The sequence below is a fragment of the Diadema antillarum genome, unplaced genomic scaffold, assembly GCF_040938485.1.
Source record: "Diadema antillarum isolate AM-2024a unplaced genomic scaffold, OU_Dant_1.0 seq00000225_RagTag, whole genome shotgun sequence".
Taxonomy (NCBI): Eukaryota; Metazoa; Echinodermata; class Echinoidea; order Diadematoida; family Diadematidae; genus Diadema; species Diadema antillarum.
Window position 1 is genome coordinate 337315 of NW_027271277.1, and position 27760 is coordinate 365074.

The 27760-nt window shown below is 39.4% G+C and overlaps 1 protein-coding gene across 1 annotated transcript; it reads right to left on the minus strand.

Moving 5' to 3' along the window:
- Positions 1 to 1754: 1754 nt before the first annotated feature.
- Positions 1755 to 27760, minus strand: LOC139729198 (uncharacterized). The gene is made up of 13 exons (XM_071640127.1): positions 27659 to 27760; positions 22941 to 23215; positions 20468 to 20540; positions 19120 to 19874; positions 18385 to 18570; positions 12795 to 12908; positions 11712 to 11837; positions 9728 to 9897; positions 8839 to 8881; positions 8005 to 8201; positions 4506 to 4733; positions 2207 to 3740; positions 1755 to 1784 (listed from the first exon to the last, which is right to left on the minus strand). Exons 2-13 carry the CDS (start codon positions 22995 to 22997, stop codon positions 1755 to 1757), a joined length of 3513 nt encoding a protein of 1170 aa, XP_071496228.1. The 5' UTR covers positions 22998 to 23215; positions 27659 to 27760.

Consider the following 27760-nt stretch of genomic DNA (forward strand, 5'->3'; position numbering starts at 1 on the left):
TACTTATTGCATCACACAGGTAAGGAGTTAGGGCATTCACAGAATATGAAAGGAAATTGGGAGAATATTTTCATAGCTCTAAACTGTAGATGAATATGAGCACCGCTCAAGCTGAATGCATGAACTTTTCATTCCAAATGCAAATTTCACATAAGTTTTGAGGAAAAAATAGTATAGCATGCAGAGGGTTAGTACTTTGATCCGTCAAACATCACGCAATCATTGGTCATTTATTCACTTTCATATGGCAGTTGTGCACTATCAGAAACAGGGGAAACTTGTAGGACTTAAAACAACACCATGCACAAGTCTATAACCTATTACACCCACATACAGTGTGCCCTTACAATTTTACACACACCTTTAATCATACAAACATAAAACCCAATAACTCCCGCATCCAAAATTTTGCAATGTTTAGATAACTACCTGGGGGGCGTTTCATCAACGAGTTCGTCGGAGGTTTTCACCGACAAATTTGCTATCAGCCAATCAGACACAAGGATTTACACTGACAACGGTTTAAAGCTAATGAAATCCTTGGTCTGATTGGCTGATAGCAAATTTGTCGGTGAAAACTCCGACGAACTCGTTGATGAAACGCCCCCCAGGTTTATGAAATGGTCTCTAACAAACATTCAAATAGTAACAGGATACGTTATGACCTTCTCAACGTAGAAAATTAAATAACTCTGAAGTAGGGCACATGTATTTCCTTCCAAGTAAATATACACACACAAATATCCCCTACGCTTCAGCACATTCATAAAAATAACAGCGTCAAAAAACAGCAACACAATGTGTCCTTCATACCTTTGTAGTGATACATTACACAATGGAAGTGTGTTATGAGTATTGATACAACTATTGTTATGTCATCTATATTGTACCTGTACTTTTGCAGCAATGACAGAACAAACACACAAACAGGACAAAATACAAACACACAAACAAACAGGACAAAATACAAACACACAAACAAACAGGCAAACAAAAACCCTTCCTGTCCCACTCTCATAAAAAAGACAAGCGATTAAATAAGAGCATAAAAATTAAACACGGTCATTCTACTTTCCTTGCATAACAAAGAAAACTCCACAAGGCATGTGTAGTTGTGGAATGCATTCCCCTGAGCAAACAATATCACCTGCCAATTATTGCATAAGATTGCATATATGTGATGCAACATACCATGTGTGTAATTCTAAATATTAATTTGATCGTAGAAACACTTTAATAAACACACAGTTATAGCTATGTGTATGTAAATCAAAGTCCTGATAAGGAGAAATATACCTGATCTGGGTTAAAGGCTTGACTTAATTTCACTGTTTGTTTGTTTTTTTCATGCAAATAATGTATTACTGGGGTGTTGCGAAGGGAGTTTCACAGCAATAGTCCATCCTTTATATGAATGCTTTTGTTTTCACAGTATTTGTCCCTTCACAGATAATTTGTTGCAGCAAAATGAAAAGTTAAGCGAATGTATGTGAGTGTTTCTTACCAAAACCTGTCTTCTCCGTCCAACAAGGAATCCTGCTGAGCAGTCCCATTGTGATTCTGCACAGATATACCACATAACAGAAGTTTGAACCTCTCTTTCTACGTGTGTATGTGCAATATTTTGCTTTGTAGAGTGTGAGAAGCTATCCACTCTCTAACATGCTGTGTTGCTATCCATTTTGATGATACAAATTCTTGCAAATACTAGAATTAATGCACTCTGATTTATCACTCTCAAGAGCTGATCAACCTTACCTACTAAGAATGAATTTCAACGCAGCCTGCAAAATCAGAAATGACATCAATTATGTCAGTGCTAGAAATGTCATGTTGGAAATATCTATAGGACTGTGCAAAATATTACACACTGAATCCTATTTATATTCAATTGACATATTACAAGCTAATATTCAGAATATCCTGACATGGTGAAATCATAGAAGCATACAGAAAAACACACATAACTTAAAAGAATCTTACGCTCATCTGAAGAGAAGATGACAGAAAATCAAGCAATTCTGATATGAATATTTTATCAGGAGTTTTATAAAGTAAATGAGCAGAAGTTTCTTAATAAGACTACTACAGTCAGCGATGAAAGTAAATCAAACAATTCTGCTATGAACACTTTATCACAAGTTCTATGGAGTGTAGCAGAATTAAGAAGAAGTTTCTGAATAAGACTACTACACAGGGAGCTCACCTGTTCTTGGGGTTCAGTGTTGGTTCCATCCACACTAGGAGCAATAATGGGAGGACTGTCCTGGGGTGGGGGTGACTCGGTCTCATAGTCATCATCACTACTATAGTAGTTGACTCGGTACTCACGGTGACCCAGCATGATGGCATTCAGGTTGCTCGTTGGTGGCGATATCGCTGGAATGTCGAGTGGCGCGGACTCTCTCTCCTGCTCCTTCTCCCGCTGCTGACGGCGCGACTCGGATTCATAAATTGGGGAGAGATCGCGGCGACGGTATGATGAATCCGGCGTTGGGCTCGATGGCGATTTGTCCTCGTCCAAGGCAAACTTGATGTGGCGATTGCGAGACTTGCGATTCCCTTCCCCAGTCCTGCGTGTGCGGTTGAGGATCCCCGCCCGCTGCTTGTACATCGGAGCAGTCTCCTGACCGTCTTGACGGTCAGTGTCTGACCAGACCACATCCGAGGACGTGCTGCTCAGACTCGAGTCCGAGTTCAGTCTCGGGTGGAAGGTATCGCCATTGACTTCAACGCCCGCATCATTAGGGCTGGCTGCCACAGGTTCTGCATGGACATTAACCTCAGTGCTAGGCTGTCTCGCTGTGGGGCGAAGCTTCCGCATGAAGCCAGGCACGGACAGCGCCCCCAGCCCACTGTTTGATACTGGTCTATGCAGCACCTCCTCCTCCCCGCCGAGTGGTATCTTTACCCCTGATAACACACTGTTCTCACTGCTGTGTCTTGCATGCTTCAGACCACTCATGCTATCTTTCCCATTTGTCAATCTCAATCTTGAGAGAAGAGGTTTCCTCTTGGCTAAACCGCTACTACTTCCACTACTGCCTCCTCCATGCCACGAACTGGAAAGGTTGCCAAATTTGTTCGATTTCTCTCCATCTGCTGGTGAATCCTGACTCACTGGACCATCTATCAAATTAATCACATCAGGGAGGGCGCTCTTCATACTCATCATGTGACCGCTATTTGCCTTGTTGCTTAGCAACACACTAGTTCTATCTGAGGGACGGTGATGACTTGTAGGCACTGTATTTATTAACCTTGCAGCATACACACCTTCGATGGGTGAAGAATTAGTTGGTGTTGCATAGCCTTTGTCATCATTGGTTGATGAATAATACTGGTTCACTTTGGAAGACTGTGACTGTTTGACATCACTGTGACTACTTTTCCCTGAGATCAAGTCATTTAAGTGTTTTGTCACTTTAGCCTTCAGTTCCTCTTGCTCAGCGCGGTGCTCAGCAGTAAGATGCAAGCCATTTTCCATCGGCTTGGTCCCTCCGCTGGTGGATGTTGAGGACTCCCCCGATTGGCGTTGATCCTCCCATGACACCTGCTTCTGCAGTGTGGGCTTTGCAGATGCCATCGGACTGTTCCACATGAGGGAAAGGGAGGAGGAGGAGGAGCTGAGGGAGGTGTAGCTGCTGCTGAGGCTGATGTCATCCTGTTTGTCAGCGAGGGAGATGTTCATGATGGCAGGACTGGCAGCTCGCATCAGGCTCACTTCACTGAGCCTTTCCCTGCACATGAAAAAATGAAAATTCATCTTATACCAGAATGACCGTCCCTGCACATTGAAAATCAAGACTCACTTTTCACCCGCTCCTGCACATTGAAAAATCAAGGATTGCTTAACCTATCTCTTCACAATTTGAAATTAAGACACATCTAATACCAGGGTGCCTATCCCTGCGCATTGAAAAAATTTAGACACATCTCATATTGGGTTGCTTTTCCCTGCACATCAAAAAAAATAAAGCTCAATTTATACCCATCCTGCATACTGAAAAATTAACACATCTTATACCAGAGTGTCTATCTCTCCACAGTGAAAAATTAAGACACACTTTATACCTCTCTCTGCACATGGGCAAATTTATTCTCCCTCACTACTCTTCTCTCTGCACAACACGAAAAAAAAAAAATGAAATCAAAATAAAATCATAATCAAAATGCACTTCCTGCACATTGCACTGCACAATGACAAATTAAAATGCATCTTCAGCATTTACACAGTCTCTAAACTTCAATCAGATCACAGAATCAGACTTCTTAACACTCATGTCACATTCTGTATTAGATCCTGGTTCCAATGGGGTAGGCCATTTTTCTAGCCAGTGTGAAAATCATCTGACAAATGAGATGACCTTGTGTACAAGGAGTCTTTCCCTCTACTGAAATATCTATTAGTATGGACATGGCTTGGAAGCTTGAGAAAAGGACAAATAGTCTGGAAGTCAGACTAATGCTCCATCTTTGATGTCTACATGGCTTTGGTACGTTACCTCATGCTCTTAAGATGCTCCACATCAATGCCATGTTCTTCAAAGCGTGACCTTTGACCTCTGCCCTCCGACTCCTCGGCTTGGTGCTGGAGTTTGTGTAAGGTCTCCTGGATGCGGGACAGCTCCTCCTCCTGACTGGAGGATCTCCTGGTCTGCTCATCCTCAAGGATCCTGTGACAGGCCTCTTGGAGCTCACTGGCTCTCCGCTTGCACATCGTCACTTCATCCCTGCAGGTTAAAAATCATGCAAGAAGACTGCCTAGTTACAACAGTTGAACTTAGATAATCTTAGAACTTTGAACTTCGAACTTACTGTATACGCCATATATTTAGCGAGTCTAAATTTTCGCGAATTGAGACTTCCCAATGATTTCACGAGTGGTTAAATTCGCGATCATGGAGTCTTGTACTGAACAGAGAAATGTACACGCGTACATCACATTCACATTGGGATGAGAGTCAATAATGTATTTTCGTGTGTCTTTAATTTCACGAATTGCAGCTGACTCGCGAAATATTCGGTATATACAGTACAGTAGATAGATCTTCATCAGAGATAACTTCTGTTTCACAGCTCTTCATACAATTAATCTAAGTTTGTTTGTTTCTTTCTGTTTGTCTTTGTTTTTGTTTTTTCTCGAAAGTGGTATTTAGAAGTGAAGACAGCATGTGCCTAATTCAGCTCTAACTATGCACTGCCGTAGTGCTCCTAATCAAAGCATTCACAGCACTCTACAGTTTTTTAGATTGGAATGGAAAACTGATGAATTTCCAACCAATCCACAAACCTCCGGTTTGTGAAGGAGGAGGTGAGATGCAATGTGAGAAGGAAGGGTCAGAGGGATGATGGTGGGGGGATCTTAGCAGCGGGAGACGATTGGGAGGTGCGGGTGGATGAGGGGAACCGTACATGTACAGTGCCAGAAGAGGTGGTAGTAACTGCCCTTCGGCCGGACATGGTGCTGGTGGCTAGGTCTGTGCACAGGTTAGCAATGGTGGAGCTAACTGTGCCATGGGAGACACGGATGGATGAGGCAAGGGAAAGAAAATTGGATAGGTATGCTGAGTTGAGAGAGGAGTGTGAGAAAAGGGGGTGGAGAGCAGAGGTGCATACTGTGGAGGTGGGGTGCAGGGGATATGCTGGTCGATCGGTAAGGAGGTGGGTCAGAGGGATGGGAATAGGTGGTAGGGACGGGGAAAGGTGGATCAGGAGAATTTGTGGGGCAGCTACTAGCAGAGACAGGATCTGCATGGATAGTTGGGAAGACTTGGGGGCTGGTGGGAATAGGGGGGTGTAGAGAGAGTGTTTCTGGAGTGAGGAGAGATGAATGAGGCCAAGCGTTTTCCCTTTCTTTTTGTGTCTTGTTTTGTGTTGTTTTGCTTTGCTTTGTTTTGTTTTGTCTTTGAAATGCCATGGGGGTGCTGTCAAGGGGATCCCAACGCAGCATCGGCCAGCCAGAGGGAGGTGTACAGCACTTAAATGGCCGAAACACTGATGATCCCTGGTGTGCTGCTGACGACCCATGGCATTTGCGGAGTTAACATCTTTCCGTTTATTATCTTCCTCCTCCCGGTCTAGCACATCATGCTAGGGGTATACACATGATATTTTGACCAATTTATCACTCCCTTGATACCTAGCAGCTGTCCGTATTTACAATAATACTGCTGATAAAGATGTCTCAATACTGGCAGAAACTATAAATCGCAATAATTTCTGCTTCAAAAGCAAAGTGTTGATTGTTTTATGTCCATTTCCGCGGGTCTATTTCACTCCCTTGTCGGTCTGTAAACACATGATCATCTTACTAATCTTTCAGCTACAACGCTGAAGCAGGATTAACTTACAATCCATCACAATGATTAGAATATGTCTTGTCTTGTGTATTTGCATGATATTGGTGGAATGTGTGTTTGTTTTAAGAGAGATTTGGCATTGAAAATACATGAAAACATTAAGCAAAAAAAATCTTGTCAGCCAGTCAACGTCCAGATAACAGAGAGATCCCTTTAATCGATGGCCGTATCGTCAAGGTCGGACTGTATACGTGTTTATGTAGTTTACTGTTCGTCTATGATGAAATTTTGATATAGCAAAACTAGAAATATCACTGAAGGTGATTAATACCCCCGCCCCGTGACGACAGTCTTACCCAAGGAATGATCTTTCCTTGATCTTCTGCCATTTAAATGCCATTACCATGGCAACGCAGCTTCCGACACGTCCGAAAAATATGTCTTGCACATCTTCCCACCAAGACTATTGTGTGTGCCACATTTCATAAGCTTTTGTCAAAAACTGAGGAAGTAGTTCAATCCACAAGATCTTTCCTTGATCTTCCGCCATTAATATGCCGTTACCATGGTAACGCAGCTTCCGACACATCCAAAAAATATGTCTTGCACATCTTCCTACCAAGACCAATGTGTGTGCCACATTTCATGAGCTTCAGTCGAATACAGAGGAAGTAGTTCAATCCGCAAGATCTTTCCTTGATCTTCTGCCATTTATATGCCGTTACCATGGCAACGCAGCTTCCGACACGTCCGAAAAATATGTCTTCCACATCTTCCCACCAAGATCAAGGTGTGTGCCACATTTCATAAGCTTTGGTCAAAAAACTGAGGAAGTAGTTAAATCCGCAAGATCTTTCCTTGATCTTCTGCCATTAATATGCCGTTACCATGGCAACGTACTTTCGGGTGCTGTCAAAAAATGCGTCTTGCACATCTACAACCAAAGGCACACATCTGTACCAAGTTTCATGGAAATTGAGCAAAAACTGAGGAAGTAGTTTGCAACACAAAATTTTCCATCATTTTGGCTCATAATATGTGAGCTGTTACCATGGCAACATACTTTTTGTCACTGTCAAGAAATGTGTCATGCTGACCTATATCCTAAGACAAACATTCAATATGAATTCCATGAGAATTGGAAGAACACTGATGAAGCAGTTTTGCCAAGAAGCATTTTGCCCTATATTTTACCAATAACATGCCGTTACCATGGCAACGCACTTTTTGCCACTGCGGAAATATGTGTCTTGCACATTAACATATTCAGATGAACATCTGTACCTAATTTCATAAAAATTGATCAAAAACTGTGGGAGGAGTTCGCGATGCAAGATTTGTACCCATTTTTGCCCATAATATGCCGTTACCATGGCAACGTACTTTTGGGTACTGTCAAAAAATACGTCTTGCACATCTACAACCCAAGACACACATCTGTGCCAAGTTTTATGGGAATCGGTTGAAAACTGAGGAAGTAGTTCGCGACGCAAGATTTGCAACGGACCGACCGCCCGACCAACCGCCCGACCGACCGCCCGACCATCCGCTGATTCCTATATACCCCCTTCAAACTTCGTTTGGCGGGGGTATAAAAAACTGCTGGTCCTGAGGAATTTGTTATAACAGGAGTTGCCTGTTTTAAATTACAAACAGTTGAGTTGCATGGAGGTTTTGGGAGGAACAGGTAAAGCTGACTCACCCAAGTTCATCAAACTCAGCACCACTCCGCCCAGCTGATGCCATGAATGAGTTGGCCCCACCCCTCTGCTGGTGCATATCATCAATGCGCTTCACCAAAAGGTTGGTGAGGTCAACGTACTGTCTCTGGACCTCATCAATACGCTGGGCTGTGTCCACTGGCTGAAGACGGACCAATGCCTCACTACATGCTATCGCCTGATACCGCCAAGGTTGAAAAGAAAGCACAAAGGGGTGACATGTATGCCTTTTGTATCCTCAAGATTGGACCATCATTTGAAAAACATCTTTGGGGATTTCTAATAAAAGGGAGCTTTTGAGTGTAATGTACCTCGAAAAATGGCTAACCCATCAATGTACAATACAACATTCACTTCATGGAATTTCATGAGTAATTATCTTCATATTGTGTACCCTATCTTTTTCTCCAAGGCCTGCAACTTTTAAAGTATAATGAAAAGCTAATAATACCTTGGTGCTTGAAACTTCTGTAACAGTAAAATTCTCTCTCTAGATTGATAAAAACAAAATAAGTTGTAGAAGAACAGTCTGCAAAAGGGGAGCTTTTCAATTGAAAGTATACTTTAAATTTGTTGAAGATATTTCTAACAAAAGGATATTCTGTTTTCATTATACAAAGTGATATCAAAATCCTTAAGCACAATACCAACAAGTTTAATTTCTGCATCTGGTTCCTTTTTAGAACAAAACAGAAGAGGCAATGCAGACACTGAAACGATGATAATTCAAGAAATGATTTGGCAGCCTGTCAGATCTGATCTTCCTTCACAGATGATAGACCATTTGACAATATAAAATCCAATTATACACTTACATCATCCAATCTTGCTTTCAGCATTGTTTTCTCCTGATGGTATCTATAAGGAGAATAATAACAAATAACTACAGCAACTCTCTCAAGAGATAACGACAAAATATGCACAAAGAGAAGGAAAGTACCACATTTGTCTGAGAAGTCACATCTTTTTTCTGAATATCTGAAAAATGTTTTGCTCTGTTTTTGCAATTATCATGGCAATTAGAAGGCCACAGAACAAAAAAAAAAATTAACAACTCGCAAAAATGTTCAATCAACTACCACTTGTGGGAAAATATATATGTATGTATGTGAAAACATCAGCATGTAGAGCATTCTTGATACAAAAGCAACTTCCCGAAAAGTATTCAGGTTGTCACTTTTACACTTACAAATATCAGGGCTGCTAATATTCAAAGTCAAAAGGGGGGAGGTCTTCAAGAGTAATCACGGAGATATTTGTCTTTCCATGCATCTCAATTGGCAGAAGTTATTTCCAAGTCCAGAAGGCTAACATAGTCTCCTCTCAAGACACTGAAATCTTCAGGGAAGTTTTTGACAGACTAAAAGAGATTGGCAGTTCTGAACTGCATTATAACTACATTGTAAAAACATACATGTAAGTTTCATATCAATCTTTTGTTTGATAAATTATTTTCCTAATCATATTCAAATTTTGTTGTTGTTGAAAAAGCTGCTAAAATCCTTTTCAGCAATCACTACCAGAGCTACTGTATATTCTTCATATTTGACAATAAAGGCCTCCTGAAATGAAAACCTCAAAACGCTAAAAGCAATTGGAAAAAAGAAAAAACAAAAAACAAACAAATATTAGAGTACAGAGTATGCATTCAGTTAGCTTCAAATTTGTCATGAAGAAAAAAGAGTGAACCGGTTCATGTCATACTCTCTGAGGTCCTTCCTGAGTTGTGTGACTTGCTCGGAGAGTGAGATGCAGGTTTCTGTGACGACCAGAAACTGGGCACAGGTGTCATGCTGGTATTTCGTGGCCAGGCTGCAGGCTGTGTGTTTCTTGCCATTCGCCATTGTGATGTCACAGTTGAATTCTACCAGGGTCTGAAGAGATACAAATTGATTTCGTATCAAATTCTTAGGTGTAGCCTTGGTGATACCTAGCTAACTGGCACACGTCTCCTCTTCAAATCTAATATATCTAACATCCTGGATGAAGACTAGATGGTCAAATGATATTAAAGCAGACTTTATAGATAAAAAATTTAAGTCCGAGTATCTGCAGTTTACAGCAAAGTCAGCTCATATGAAAAAGAAAATGTACATGAAGAATACATGACTTGTAATAGTGCATGAATGAGAAATGGGAAATCTTGGTCATAGTAAGAAAAGAAAAAAAAATGTGTTGTTCATTTCTAATTCGACACTACAATTCTAGGAGTTATTCTAATACTGATTGAATTCTTAACGAGAAATGCTGAAGATGTATGAAATGAAAGTCAACAATGACTTACATTCTCCTGTTAATTATGACTGTCAGAATCCCATAAAAGCTTTCAGATTAACAAGAGACCCGCGGGTCTAGCGCTCACCTGAGTATCGCAAGTTCACCTTTCACGCAGTCACTAATCTAAATTATTCACAGCTCTACCAAAATTTGACCAGGCGTTCTCAAGTAGAAGATGAAAATGTACAATAAGGGCCCAAATGTTTTAAGATTCCTTAATTTGGGGGGATGGGGGCCCCCTGGGGCACTCTGGGTGGGGCATGGTGCCCATTTTTATAAATTGAGATCCTGACCCACTAGGGATGCTACCTGCCAAGTTTGACGAAAATACATCATGAGGTTTTCAAGAAGAAGATTAAAATGTACAATTCAGGCCCCCATTTGGACCTTCCCAACCAACCCCCCCCCCCCTTGCCCCCAAGAGGGGCTCCCCTGGATCTCCTATGAACAAACTTGAAACTACAGTCATTAATGTACTCACTCATAGTGTCATCTTAGCTCTATAACTTCTGATTCTAGAGAAGATTTTTAAAGATTCCTTCATTTTGGGGGTTTGGGCCCCCCTGGGGGCCCCCTGGGTGGGGCATGGTGTCCATTTTAACAAATTGAGATCCTAACCCCCTAGGGATGCCACCTGCCAAGTTTGGTGAAAATGGGTCATGGGGTTCTCAAGAAGAAGATAAAAATGTACAATTTAGGCCCCATTAGGACCCTTCCTCACCCCCCCTCCCCTGGGTCCCAAGGGGGGCACCCCTGATTCTGCCATGAACAAACTTGAAACTACAGTCATCAATGTACAAACTCATAGTATTAACTAAGCTCTATCACTTCTGGTTCTAGAGAAGAAGATTTTTACAGATTCCTTAATTTTGGGGCGTTTGGGACCCCTGGGGGCCCCCTGGGTGGGGCATGGTGCCCATTTTAAAATAATGACGGACGACGGACGACGGACGACGCACGACGCACGACGCACGACGCACGACGCACGACGGACGCCGGACGAAGGGCGATCGCAATAGCTCACTTGAGCCTTTGGCTCAGGTGAGCTAAAAATATACTCATCAATAATGATAAGTCTTGATCAGAGACTAACGCCTTAATGCTACCAAAAACGGTCACACTAATGATTGTAACAAATTCAGTGGCAAACTCATTTCGGAGAAACCCTTTACAGTTCGAGATAATCTCCAATCTGTTGTCACCTTTTTCCTTTCATATGTGCATTCCTGTGAGGATTATATCATCTAGTGTCCTTGCAGCTCAACAATGGGAAGGTGAATAATTCATGTCAAGACACTTCATAACTTTCTCAGGACAATGGTATTTACGCGGTAATGCGTACAACAGGTTAAGTGTGAAAATAATGACCCCAATGACAAGATCTGAACTAGGCTTGCTTCAAGGAACCGACCTGCAGACAACGAAGATGACCGTGTCTGGCTGCAAGGTGCACTGGTGAGTTGCCATGACGATCTAGCACATCTAGATGGATGTCCACATTTTGCATGAATTGCAGCAGCCAGCGCAGACATGGTTCCTTTACATCAAAGCAGGGGAAAAAAGTTTGAAAAGAAAAAGAAACATGAGGAGAAGGAATGACCAGGGTCCCGTTTCATAAAACTTGTTATCAGTGACAATCGCCACATTTCTGTGACAAATTTGCTCTTAGCCAATCAGATGCGAGAATTTCAGTAGCTTATAACAACTATGACAACTTGTCACTGATAACAAATTTTAAGAAACGGGGCCCAGGTGATATTTCACACAACAGGTGGTGGACAATATATCAAAGACTTTCGGCAAAAAAAGACAGGTTAATGACACTCCAATTTTCACGAATATCTGTGACAATAACAGTTGTTCCTAACATTCAGAAAGCCAAAACTATGGAGCAAAAACTAACATACAATGTATGTGATCTGGATTCCAAGATCTGAAATGCATAACTGTCTTCAGTGGCAATCACAGGTTGTGTTGTAGTGGGTTGCATTCGAAGCATAAAATGAAGATTTGTTCCAGTACAAGTGTCTCTATCCCAAATGGATAGGGTGCAAGAATGAGCCATAAGGATGATTTTACGGGAACATTATGACATACACTGTATCTCTATACTCTTCAGTTAACACAACTGCAGTCTCTCTAAACTTGTAGGCACAATCTAAGCTAAAAATTTGTGATGTCATTGCTTAAGTCACAGCAATTCAAGGACTGGCCAAAGACTTAATCTGGTGCATTATTTGTTTTGTAGAATGGGTCAATGAACTATTTCAGACCACTGTGTGAATCAAAGCAATTATTTGGGCTTTTGCCATTTGCAATATATGGTGATGGGTAATTTGCCACAGGATAACATGCAGTGCAGTTATACTTTTCTGCTGCGCGCACTCCCTTGTACATGTATGTACATTGTAAAGTGAAAAAGCAAAGAGTGCACATGTGACTAATTTCAATTCAATGTCACTTTGAAATGGTGGTAGTTAGGAGATTAACTCACCTGCCCAAATCTGGCAGCAATGTGGAGAAGGGACCACCTGTTGTCTTGAGACTGGAGTTCCCCTCTAGCCTTGGTCTCACTGATCATCCACTCCACACAATCCAGTCTGCCATACTGACATATCAATAATAGCAACAAAATAAAAGTTAATATATAGACATTTTGTGATTTCTATTTCAATTTCGATTTAAATCTATTTTAAACCAAAAATTGAACAGATATCTGGGATTACATACTGTAGTAAATCACTGTTACATAAAAATACACGAATTACATATGAATGGTTAATCTTTTAAGATGGGCTACACCCCAGCCCTTCCCCATCCATTCTCCCTCAAAATGTGCAAAGATAGATAAGTTTGCAGATACTAATCTAATAATAATAATAATAATAATAACAATAATAATAATAATAACAATAGTAACAAGGAAAAGTAGAAATTACGCGGTGCGTAATATATGTCCCCGCCGGAAGTAGCATTTTGTAACAAAATGTGCAATATAGGTAAAAAATCAAGGTCAAAGGTCAAACAAGTCAAAGGTCAAAATTCTGTGTAGAAGTTTTGAAGCCCTCACCTAGTGCCATCACATAAAGCAAATGGAATCGAAATTGAGTTAAAAATGGCGAAGGAGTAGCATTTTGTAGCCAATGTACAATATAGGTCAAAAATCAAGGTCAAAGGTCAAAGAAGACAAAGGTCAAAATTCTGTGTAGAAGATTTGAAGCCCTCACCTAGTGCTATCACATAAAGCAAACGGAATCGAAATCGGGTTAGAAATGGCGAAGGAGTAGCATTTTGTAGCAAAATGCACAATATAGGTCAAAAATCAAGGTCAAAGGTCAAAGAAGTCAAAGGTCAAAATTCTGTGTAGAAGTTTTGAAGCCCTCAACTAGTGCCATCATATAAAGCAAACGGAATCGAAATCGGGTTAGAAATGGCGAAGGAGTAGCATTTTGTAGCAAAATGTACAATATAGGTAAAAAATCAAGGTCAAAGGTCAAAGAAGTCAAAGGTCAAAATTCTGTGTAGAAGTTTTGAAGCCCTCACCTAGTGCCATCACATAAAGCAAACGGAATCGAAATTGGGTTAGAAATGGCGAAGGAGTAGCATTTTGTAGCAAAATGTACAATATAGGTCAAAGGTCAAGGTCAAAGGTCACAACTGAAATTCTGTGTAGAAGTTTTAAAGCTCCCATGTAGTGCTATCATATAAAGCAAACAGAATCAAAATTGGCTCATAAATGACAGAGAAGTAGCAAATTGAACATTTTGATCACACACGGACGCACACACGGACGGACGCACGGACGCACGGACGGACGCACGGACACACACACGTACGGAGCCCGTTTCATAGTCCCCTGCTCGAACTCGTTCGGCGGGGACAATAATAATAATAATAGATAGATAGATAGACAGACAGACAGACAGATCTAGATAAATGGATGTTATACATGTAGAGATACTTGCTAGATAGATGGATGGATGGATGGGTAGATAGATAGACAGCTATATCGGAAACTGCAGATAGATAATTTTCATGAATTGGAGCCGACGGCCTTTTTTCGGGCTTAACATTTTTGTGAATTGCCACATGTACATGTACATGTGTGTAGGCATTCACTGGACACAAACCTTTCTGGTTTTGCAAACTTCAAAAATATCTTTTTACCATAAGATACTAGATTTTAACAACATGGTGATAAGAAAAATAATATCTTTGCAGATTCTTTCTAAGAAGATACATTTGACAAGTTTTTGCGTGTTTCTGTACATGCACCACTTTAGAACATAAGTGGCTGTAGTATTGTACAGTATCATGTATGAATTCATGCTACAATGGAATCCCTTGGCAGTGTCTCCCTTCTATGACTACATGACCCCTTCACTCTTACAACTCTATTCAGAGAGACACATTTCATAAGACATGCACAATGGTATGATCTCCAAACAGCACTCAAAAGGCTTCAAAAATGGCTTCACACAGGGCCCTGCCTGAAGTGTTTTTTGACATTTAAAAAACAGAAAAACAGGATGAGGGGATTAGCTCTATTGTTTATCTATCACATTCTCTCCCAAGCATCCTTTCCAGTTATCTCAAACTCTCTTGAGCATGTATGTGGGACTATGAGATACAATGGAGGAGAGAAAGCCAGCACACAAACGACTGCTCCAGGCGAACTGGGTGTATTGTTCTCCTCCGTGCTATTAGCACAATAAGAGGAACCCCAAACAAACATCAAAATGACAATAGTTTTCTCTTAAGAAGCAATCCTCTGTAATCAATACAAAAATCAATACAGGCATATTTGTGGTTCATGGAACAAGCATACCTGGCTTGTCATACAGGATTTTGTCTCTATTATCTTGTCTGGTTTCCCATTCCGTCATAGTGTGTACCATTCATACACAGTCTACACCCAGCGGAGAGAAATTCACTGATAGGCTATTTTTAGGAAATTTACCCAGCTCACATCTCTCCATACCATGTGTACAGTGTACATCACACACACACACACATACACACAAACACAAACAGACACACATTCAAACAAACATAATTACATATGTTCACATTTATATCTTTTGCTGATAATCTAACGACTTTCATCATTAATATCACAAAAAGAAAAGAGAAATATTTTACAAAGAAATTGAAACTTTGATGAAAGTTTTTTGAATCGGTACAAAACATTAAAATGGGTATTGAAATGCACAAGCGTACATGATTTATTGTGTCCAACCTCAGAGAGAAAAATAAGATTTAGAATTCAACACAAATTATCAGTACATGTACATGTTTAATCCCAAGTCCTTTTGACTTGTTTATGTTTTGATGTAGTGTAGAGGAGTGGTAAAAGACTGGAAATTTACAATGCCTTCCCTCCCCCCCCAAAAAAAAAATGCTGAAAAAGAGTGAGGAATTCAGTTTGATACCCCCACCCCCCCCCCCCACACACACACACACTTGCAACTTGCACAGGATATGATATGTTATTTTACCCAATGAGTTAGAGGTAAATATTAGAGTATTATTATCAGGCATTTAGATGAACACTGTACGAGTACAACTACATGAATATCATAGAGCTTACAAAACAGGCATGTACACAAACAAAAGAAGATACATGAAATCATTAAGACTGAGGGGAAAAAATGGAAGTTTTAAACACTTTCTTAATAATGTGCACTGAACTTGTAGATTTGATACTGAAAGTAAAGATTTTCGGATTCATTTGTTGCTGTAACAATGAAAGTATGTTTCCCAGCTTTAAAACTAGTTTGAGGGTAGAAAAGACGAAAGGGCTTGGTACTAGAATGTACATTCCTATTAAAGAGGGCTATATCTACAGTACTCAACATTTGTATTCTAGATAAGATGAAGACATTGATGCAAAATCTTTTGATCATAATAATATTAATGAAATAAATAAATGAAACAGATCTATACAAATAGAATCATGCAATATTAAGAACAAATAGCCAAATAAAAAAATAACTGAAGCATCGAACAATCCATACAGGTACATGTACATGTAACTGCTGGGGCGGGTTGGATAAACTTTTGTTCGTTTTGATTTGTTTGCATGAACCTCCAACCGTCTTTATGCTAGAGGGCTCTTTTAACATTTCATTAAAAGTTTCTTTATATTCTCAGCTCTGTGCTGAGGCACTGTAAACATTGTGTGATAACTATGTACAGAGATTGTATAGTGTACATTGCAGAATTAATTAGTTTTCCTGTGGGATATTCTCTATTGGTGTATGTCCTTGTGTCCTTGCATTATTCTTCCACTCATAAACCCATCCATCCTAATGAAAGACAGAGCTAACAAGGACATTCACTACAATTGAAATATATTCCACAGGATTTCAACTTCTGTTTAAATATCAAAAGCATTTGCCTTTACGTATAACATACAGGTGTATCATTGCAATGCTGAATACAAACAGCAAAATGAAAACAAAGCATTTGACAGAAACATAACAGCTCTGTGATACAATGGTACTACTGAGTGTCAGAGCTTGCAGTGCAGTCTACTTCTATTCTCCTACATGTACAGGTATACAGCTAGAATTAATCATGCGCAGCAGTCTTGAAAAAAAAAAAAACGCTGTAGTAAACACATGACACGCATAGGGATACATAAGATACATGTGCTGATGACGCCATAGGAGCAAAGAAATTCCTCTAGGAATTAACATGTTGACATGTACAGGGCTTTTTAAAAATCATTGAATGCTTAATAAAGAGATTTGCATCAAATTCCATAGGTGATTCAAATTTGGTTGCACAAATAAAATGGCTGTAAAGCTTCCTTTTTTTTATGCTACAGTATTGCAGAAAAAGGGACTTTCAAAATAATAAGTCGCTAACACGATTATCATATTTCAGGGACAGAATGAGCGTCAACTTATATTGAAGGGAAGTTTTGCATTGCATTTAAACACAGATCATAGTCTACATGGTACAATGTAGGTATTTTAGTACTTTAAAATATGGTTCCATGACATTTGCTCCTGTGACAACTACTCCCATAAAATATATGCATGCTAAGCCAAACATAGTTTGTAAACTTCTACAAATATAACCCCAACCCTAATCATAGTCCTCACTTTAAACTAAAACCCTATCACAACCCTAAACCCTAACCCTACTTGTATTGTCCTTGAAAAAAAATTATGACCAGAGCAACTGTCGCAGGAGCAAATGTTGTGTCACCCCAAAAAATAAACAATTTTTGAGATCACATTATAAATGTTCATGTAATTCTACCATACAAAATAACATAAAACATGTTAACTCTCTGTAAAAGTAAAGTCGTGGACAGAAGAAAATAAAAATTATGCAATGATGAGCATGATCAACTTTGGTGTTTATAAAGGCCATAGAATTTTTGTTTTTTTTTTTGTAATTCTTAAACATGATAACATAAACATTATTAGGAATTGCTTGACATCTAAACAATGTCTACAAGTGTACATTGAATGCTCTCAATGCCCTGCTTCTCAATTTTTTCCAACTTGAGGCCCACTTTGGCTGCTATTTTTTTTTTTCAAGGTCCATAGTTAGCTCAAATACGAATCTTTTTGCATTTCACTTTGGGCCGACATTGTGGCCCATTGATAAAGAAGCACTGTTTTAATGCATGCCATACACATGTACAGTGCCTTTACCATTCTCTCGATACATGATTGTAAATACCAAGAAGTTCAAAGGCTTGCCTAGTACTTCCTTGATAATACTAACAATCACAGAATAAGCACATACATACAGGACAGAGAGAATAATCATCAGTACTTCACTACTGAGTAATGCTCTGCAGACTGGGCCAAAACGAGACATTGAAAATGTCCAGAAACATGAAATGTAATAACTATGTCTACACACATGCACAGTCTGTAGTTGTTTTGAATAGTAGTTTCACATGAGTGTCACAACATATCCCACTAATCAAGAGATGCTGTCAATATCTACTTAACATGATTGACTCTCTGATTATGAATGCAATTACTCCAATGGCACAGGGTAAATACTAAATGGAAAATGTATGTGTTAAAAAGGTAATACAGAGGAGTAGAGCTTACCTTGACAGCCAGTGCAGTGGGTGTAAAACAGCTGTTGTTCTCCAAGGTAACATGGTGTCCACAAAGGCCTGACGCCAACCACCTGACACTTTCCAGCTTTCCTTGACGACAGAGCATATGCAGCAGTGTGTTGCCAAGGTGATCTCGAGAGTCCCGGAGGCTGGGATTACTCCGCAGGTATTGCTCCTACAAATATCAAATCAATAGAAAATATCACTATAGATATACTACACTACATTGTACGTTTTATTCAAAAGATTCATAGTACAATGTATGCCTAGAAGAGTTAAGGGCAATCCCCATGGGTAATGCCACATTCAAAAATTACTAATAGAAAAATGCTTTATATAGCCTAATGATTAAGATATGATGATAATAGTTGAGATGCTCATTCTGTGTGACCAATAGTCTCCATATTTTGACATTGTAAGAAAAAAAAAAATTACTGAGATATATGGAAAGTGCTTCATTAGTACATGTATACTGCGAGTGTCCCTTTTGAAGGTATACTTCCTTTGTCACCTTTATCAATCGTGTAAGGGTAATGCAAAAGTACACAAACAATGCAGTTTTCAAATGAATTCTGCACTGATAGCATGACATTTTCCTTTGCATGCAAATGACCCATAGATAGACGGAAATCTACTTGGTATAAAACTATGCATCCCTTTCAAAAGTAGAAATCTGATTCAGTATAGGGGCTTGTGTGGGAATAGAAAATGTGATCTGGCTCACCAGAGCATTCCTGTCCTCTTCCACCGCTATATGGAACAGCCTTGCTGTCTGGCCATCCAAACCTGACAGGTAGGTGTCCCACTTGGGGCTGTTCCTTTGACCATTGTCCAGTTCTACCCCCCTTGAGCACACAGAGCTTGGAACCACCATGGGCGTGGCAGTGGATACCGGTGAAACGCTGTCCTGTGACCCGTAACCCTCACTAGCCTGCCTCACCAGGGCTTTCTCCTCCCGCCTCTTACTCTTCTCCTTCATCTTCTGCCGGCGCAGGAGGTCTTTCTGGCGCTCCTCCTCACCCCGAAGGGTGGGGCTTGCCATGGCTGGGGAGGATTTGCTGCGAAGGAGGCTCGCCATCAGCAACCGCATCCCCCGCATCACCTTCCGGTTCTGCTTCGCCTTGACTCCGCCTCCCACACCCTCGCCTGATGCTGAGCTGCCATCCACAGACTCCGAGTTGCTGGAGCTGACAGAGACGCCATCTTCCAGCTGTTTGGCCCCAGGGCTCTGGCTGGCATTGAGCAAGTCAAGGTCTCCATCACTCTGGAACTCAGCGATGAATCTCCGCAGCTCATCCCAGTTTACATCCACGGACTCCTCCCCATGAGTGAGGACAGACTGGCCAACAGAACTAAGTAGAGAGTCTAAGAACTCCTCGCTTGTTCCTGGACCTGAAGGAGTTGAGGACGCCACATGGTTCCCAGGAGGTTTTGATGATTTACCTCCCTTCGTTTTGTGACCATGGCGACCAGCTTTGCCTAAACAATGATGGATCAAACAGAGAGTACAATACATTTTACACAGCACGGCTTGATGGTTACTGAGACTAACACAAAAACATGATTTAAATGCAAATGTAATGGATATTTAAAAAAAGAAGAAGATATGATCTAAGTATCAATGACACTTGAATTGATTCTTAATTTCTGATATCAAAACAGTATATCTTCTTCCTTTTAATATACATGTAGCATTCTCAAATAATTAATTTCAGCCAGCCACTCCTATAAAGGCACAGACCATGAATGTACAACTGTAAGCTAAAAGAACAAATAATAGCAATGGGAGGACAGGACTTTTGTACACATTATGGGTAAGATCATAGAGCTTGCCATACTATTCATCATGTGGTGAATTAGGTAGAAGACATTTCTAGTTGATTTTTTTTTTTACATACACATTGGACGACTATATCCAGAGAAGCTCTGCTGTCTTTTTTGTTCACTATAAGGAAACATTAACTATTTGGGACAAATGTATTTATTTTCAACACAGAGCTTGTGAGAAAAGTTATGATCTATTACACTGAAAGTTCTTTAGTTGTAATAACCTTCAAATGTACAACGCGTACCTTTCTTCTCCTCCCCATAGAGGGCAGCTTCCAAGAAGGTATCCAAGTCATATTCTTCCAGTGGCAAGGATGCCTGCCATTTGAAAACAATGTGTGAATGGCACCAAGGTTCAGAGAAATTAAACTTTGGTTGAATGGCCAATGCAAGATCGAAGGCCAGTTATTGAAGCATAATATCAAGCAAATGAATAAATCCAAAGTATATATGTACAGTCACGAAATGGACAAATTATAGTAATTGCAACATTGTGACAAGGCTTTACACTGGCACTGGTTTGACTGTGCCAGACCAGTAAAAATCACTGTCGGGCAAGTAACTTTTTAAGAATAAAACTTTTTAGGAATGGCCAATATACTGGTCCAACATGAACGGTAAAAAAGATATCATTGTCTGGCCCGTCGAAAATTGAACAAGTCTGATGAAGGGAACATAGAAAGACAATCAGATGGTTCAACAAGTTTTGCGCAAGTGATTGCATCAGTTTTTTATGCATCATTACCATTTTGGCAGACTTATTGATTTCAGGGGGATTAATAGAATCCATTAAAAAAAAAATGGAAAAACTTGGTATTCGCTGGTCTGACAGGGACAGGTTCGACCAGTAGAAAAAAATGGGTTAATGTGCAGCCCTGATTATGATGACTTCCATCAAGCTCAAATTCTACATTCTGACTTTTCTGTGGAAAAGCCTGAAGACTTAACGACACATGTACTGTATATTACATTTAAAGGGATGCACACTGTTCACAAGGAATTAATGAAGCTATCTGCAAAGCTTGAAGGATGACATCCCATGGCACGATTGAATCAGAAAGGATTTTTCTTTCTTTTTTGGGTCAAGAGTTATAATCATACCATTTACTCAGAGTGAATTTACATGCGTATCAATACAAGTGTCCCGATGTGATTTCAAGAATGTCTTTTCACAGGCACAAAACTATCTCATCCTCACAGATCCTCAGCATTATTTGGAAGAAATCACACAAGGAGATGACTCAGGGTTTCCTCTCCCAAAGTTTTTTACCATCGCCGATGAACAAAAAACTGCAAAGACAGCTTAGAGGATAATCCACACCAAAGAGGCATTTTTCACTAACAATGTACTTGTTCTGCCTGTACATGCCCCGGACTGAAAATGGAGGCTGAAGAAAGCTTCAAAATACATCCGTCAATCTCATTAGGATGAGTGGAACTTTGCTTCTTTTTTAGCTTGGATCAGAGAGGCCATAGAAACCTTACATGGACTACTTGAAAGCTCTGAGAAGCTTCCCAGCACCTCCTTCAGTGGTCAGATAAAGAATTACTCAACCATGACCACTACTGCAAAATGGAGTGTGGGAAAATTAAGTTCAACTTGATGTGCACTGATTTCTTATCAATGCAACAGGGCAATGAAGGTTTGTGTGAAATCTAACAAACAATAATCAATCAATATATCATATGAAAAGATATGACAGTTCATGCTACACGTATACCAAAATTTAATTACTGAATTACAATGTTTTATGTGACATGTTCCTTGAAATAGATGTATTGGTCAAATAACTGAAAGGTTGCTGATATACAGAATTCTTCATTTGAAAAGTGATAGATGTTCTAATAACTAAACATAAAATACATTGTAAGATCCAAGGTTGCTGATCAATACACAGAATTCTTCATTTGATAAGTAATAGATGTTCTGAGAACTAACATAAAATACATTGTAAGATCCAAATTTGATTTTCTGGAAATGCTGTATAATACATAATTATGTACAGTGTATAATGTACATTGTACATGTACTGTTATGTACAGTACATGTATGTGTGTTGTAGCTTGCACAATATATTGACATAAATTCTTTAAGTATCGTACAAAATATTTTCTTTTGACATCTACAACAATCTCATGGCACAATCTACTGAAAAATTGAAATTGATAACATTTGAAACATCAACAAATTTATGCAATCTTTTAATCTGTTTAATAACAGACTAGCAGTTGAGTGACTAGGAGTGGCATCTTTTTTTTTTTTTATGCAGGTGCACGCCTACACACAAAACCAAATGACTCCCAAGAAAATTGCATGTAGATGGCCAAACCATTTTATATAGAAATGATATGGTAAATACATTAATTTCCATTCTTCATATTCCATATTTCCATATTAAGTATTGTAATTATATCTTTCAAGTGCTTGCCTACACAGTATGTTTATGTTTTATACTGTATATTTTTAGTGCTGACAAAAGAAAATGCTCATGGTAAGTTAGTAATATACATTTAAATGAACTACATACATATTTTCTTCTTGTTCAGTTGAAGAAATATCTTGCACCCAAACATTTGTGTCATGGATTAAAATACTACGAGTTTCTGAGCTGTTTCCATCATTATCAAAGTAGACGCACTCCCTATTCCATCACTGCATCTTTATCACAAAATTGGAAAAATGTTTGTGTAAGTTACAATGTGTTACAAACTGCTCACCTCTGGTGAGGATACCCCCAGCAAATCATCGATGTCAATCACGTCGCCATGCTCCATGACAACGCCAAAAAAGGTAGCATTCCACACCCCCAAGGGGTCATGTGACTAGTCGGAGCATATCTCCTGGAATGTCATTGGTCAGTTCGCTTCTTGTGGCAAGTGCTTCAATGGTAGATTCTCTGTAGATCCAGCTTATACTATGATGTACTGTAGTCTGTTTTCATTGCTGTCTCATATCAGACTGGTTTGAAGCATTCAAAACTGTTGTTCACTGTCTGAAAAAAAAATAGAATAAAAATGGTCAAAGTACAAAATACAGTGTTTCAAAATTACCTGTATAGCAAAACTGTACATAATACAATCCACTACACTTAATATAAACTTGATTGTGTCTTATATCATATATAACAAGACAAGGAAAAAGATATTTCTTTTTTATTTCTTCTCATATCACACATTAAATGAGTATAATTATAAAGGGACCAGTTCAACAGGGAAAGGATGTCTCTGAGCATAAAATGTACCACTATGATTACTTTGAACTACATAAATCACATGCTCAGACTGAAAGGTAGTCATTGAATATTTTACATGATATGAAAATGACATTTTAGTAAAGGATTACAAACTGATGACGCCGCCTTACAGTTCTGAATGTTTGCAGAAAATCCAAAATAATTAAAAGAATCAAATCTCTTCATGATTCTAGATGGATGCAGATTAACTAAAACTTGGAACTTTTCATCATCATACCCATGCCATCTGCTGGTGAAATTCTCATGACTACAGCAGCCCTTTTCAAAAGATGAATGCAAGACAAACTCTTAAAGGTATTTAAATACTGGTCAGTACTTGCTACAGCTGTATGCATTATAAGAGCATTACTGAAAACAAATGCAAGTTTGTTCATGAAGGTCTATCTTTCAATTTGATTTACAATTGAAAGTATCAACACATTGTTCTAATGCTGCACGTAGACACCTGCAAATGCCTTGGAAGGGGTAAGAAGAGTGGAAATTATTTTAATCTGTATCACTCATTGCAAGAGAGCTCTTGTAATGCTAAGATATTAAGAAACTTTATAAACCCTACAATGTAAGTCAAGGCTATGGGACCTCTACACATGTCATTGTACTTTTATACTTTTAAATCCTGAAAGTTACATTCTGGGAGAGAGTTCCATGTACACATGTGTACCCCCACTCAAGCTGACCTCACTAACCCTGATCTTAACCCTAAAAATGTTATATCCTTTTACACTTGGACTATTAAAGGATTTTTTGCTTTGGTGTTGATTTGCTTTACTTACAAACTGTATAATCAACATTTCATCAAAAAAGACCTAACTCCAACCCCAACCCTATGGCTACCCCATACCCTCACCTCCTACAGTAGGACTGCAAGATCAAGCTTTTCACAGACCCCTCTGTAATAAGATCAATCTAGTCGAGGGAATATGTATGGAACTCTTGGAATTAGTCACTTCACTTCAACCACTCACTTCACTCCATTTCAACCAACTTTATTTCAAGTTACTGCATTTGAAATGGGAAAAATACATGTCTGTAACACCAGCAAGCATACAATTGTATATTCAAACCTACTAAACACTTAATGCATGGTTCATTTCGCAGTTTTTTAGTTCACTAGTCCACCAAGATATTCACAAAATTGACAAATTACAAAAAGTACTGTTTCAACAAACACAAATGAGCTGTATACTTACAAATGTACAGTTTACATACAGTGTCACATCTGTATATTGTTTCCTAGGTTGGAAATCACTAAAACATTTCTTCTGGAAAGGGTACAATATACTTATTTCTAATTATTTATATTACTATACCTCTACACATGCAGTTCTTGATTTTTTTTAAAATAAAATGTCTTGCAAGACCTACATTTGTACATGGTAATTCATATATTGCTCGAAAGAGCAATATCGTTTGCAAAAACATGGAATATACGGTGCATTGCCATGGATAGACTTTGTAGTGCATGTTTATTTTGCTTGTTTTCCCTAACAGTTAGATCTGAATCTGAATTGTTTTGCTGGTAATAGCAAAATGCCCTCAGTAGGCAAATCCACAATATAAATATCCAAAACTTGGTGATATGAGAAATGCACTGCATGTGGAATAATTGTAGCAAGATTGTTCTAGCTTTGACCTAAAGGTACTGTAGATGTTTCCAAAGAGGGACTCTTTACAATATTGATGATTTAGTTTTTACAATGGTTACAATTCAGTGACAAAGAATGAATCTTGAAAAGCTCTGGCCTTTGTGGTGGATCTGGTGGAACTTGTGGTTCTCCCAAGTCCTATAATGTTAAATGAACTCATTTAGTTGAACATTCTATTCCACTTTTCATCTTGTAAAGTACACACAGCTTCTGGTCCCTCCTTTTCCTTCTGAAGGGATTCCCATCCAAGGTCGTTCTGGGCCTTGGTAACAAAGCCCTCGTTGGTGCTGGTGCAAAATTTAGCAGCCTGTCGAACTCTTAACAGTGATTGAATATCTGTCCGCATGTCCCAGGTGGTAGATGGATCCTAGAAGCTGTTGCTGCATACTAATACAAGCAGTGGTTTCATCAGGAGCAGATCTAGGCAATGTGGTCTTGTCACAACCCCAAAGATTCTTTCAGATGACATTGGGTGATTTCAAGTTCGGCGCTAGTGCTAGTGCTGGTGCTAGCTCCAAAATAACAGCCTTAAATCGAGCTTCAACACCGACAGTCAGATTAACAAGGCGATACCGATCAAAATTATCGATCACCAGCACTACATGTAGGTGTTGGAATCGCAGCACCGCGAGCTCCGCGGGAATTGCGCGATGAAAAAGTGATGGCGCGTGATTACAGTCAAATATTAAAAGATGTAGCCAAAACTGCTTTGTTTTAGACACATAGTGAGGAAGACAGATTAAAATGCCACAAATTTCATCCCTTCCCCAAAATATCTATCTTTATTTTGCTCCCAGGCTCAGATTTATGTAGCCATGTCTAGAGTGTTCGTTTACTTTTACGTGGGCGAGCACTGCATTAGCATAGACTTTGCACGTAAAACGAATATCTACTTATGGACGTGAATGTGGGTTCCGCACAGCAACGCTAACACCAGTACCGAACTTGAAATGATGAAAATGTTAATCCCTAGGGGCTAGTGTTAGTCAATGGCGAAAAAGCATGTAAATCGCTAACACAAATGGCGGAGTTCGGTTCAGCAGACAACATTCAACATTGAGCCCAGCACCAGCAACCTGAAATACACATTGTACGTCATAATTTTGAGGTCATTTCCCAACACCGACGTGATTTCAAGTTCAGTTTTATCGCCAGTGCTAGTGCCCAGATAGCACCAGCACTAGCACCGAACTTGAAATCACCCATTCAGGGTCCTCTGTGCTTTGAAAATTATTACTTACTACCTACAAAGTTAGATGAGTCTATACTAAGCAAAGCTGTCAAAAGTTCTGATGACATATTGAAGGTATTACCTACAATGTACGTGAGGTTTTTATATGAGGTGGTCTAGTAGAACTACACAATTTTGTAAATACATTGTACATCTACAATGTACATGATCTAGACTTATAAAGTAACTATACACAGCCCTGTCGCTGTAACATTAGAACACAAGTGTCGCAGCCATGCTTTGCACGGCGTCTGGTCGGACTACACTAAGAGTAGTTTAGTAGAGATGTACAGTGTAGTTATCTAGAACCCAATGTACATATTCTACAGGTCTAGAGAGTAATTCGTTGTACTTGTACGGTCTACTTCAATTCAAAGTTCAGTACTTGGCAGTCTACAAAAATATCTGAAAGACACCTGTCACTTGTTTGTAGGGGGACATCTGACAACATACAGAATGACTAATAAATATCGAGATTATGTTAAGTGTTCTTCTTTTACTTCTACCAACTTGGCACACAACGTTCTTCTTTTGCCATCTCATCAATCCTCACACCTCGTCAATCTACAACAGTACACTTTGTACAATATCAGTCTACTATTCCCCTTTAACATTACTTATAGACCGGTACACCTTGACGTCCTTGTAACGTTTCAACATACACTTCACTACATAGTCATAGTACGTAGCACCATGGAACAGTATCAGGTAGAAGTGGAAAAGGTGTTGATACTGGAGCTTGCACACACATCACGACATAGACCTCTATCATGCATGTTTACACAGTACAGTAGACTAGATCTCTTAAAAAAAATTAACATTTGTTAGTAATTTTTATCTCACTTTAACTTTAACATAGGAGAAAAGTAACATCAAATTTTATATTGTGGGGACGAAAGAAATGACTAAACATTCCAGATAAGTTAGGTCTAGAAATCCTTCATCATATTTGTACAGAAACAATCAATAAGCCGTGAAAAGAAGACGGCTTCGACAGTCATCCGCTGGCTGCATGACAGGTGTTTACCACAAAAAGCCAAAGTCACGTACAGCTACAGGTTGTGGCCAGGCATCGCACGGGGGGCTTTACCGATATGAAACTATCACTACTCCGTAGGTGGCACCCCATGATTTATTGGCTACGAAGTGTTTGTATGGTAGTTGTACAGTGTTAGTTTTGATCTAGCTAGATCAATTCAATCGTGATACAACACAAGATTTACGCTACGTCTACGCCAACAACCTATCTCGAAATATCCTGAGACATTAATACAGTCTCAAGTGTGAAAAAACGTGAAAATTTACCTCTCAGTTTTGTTGCAACAGGTGACTTTCCGGTGTCTGTTTACCTCAACGGAAATCTCACTTCGATTTATCGTCGCCGTGTAATCTTGGCGATGGCAAAAC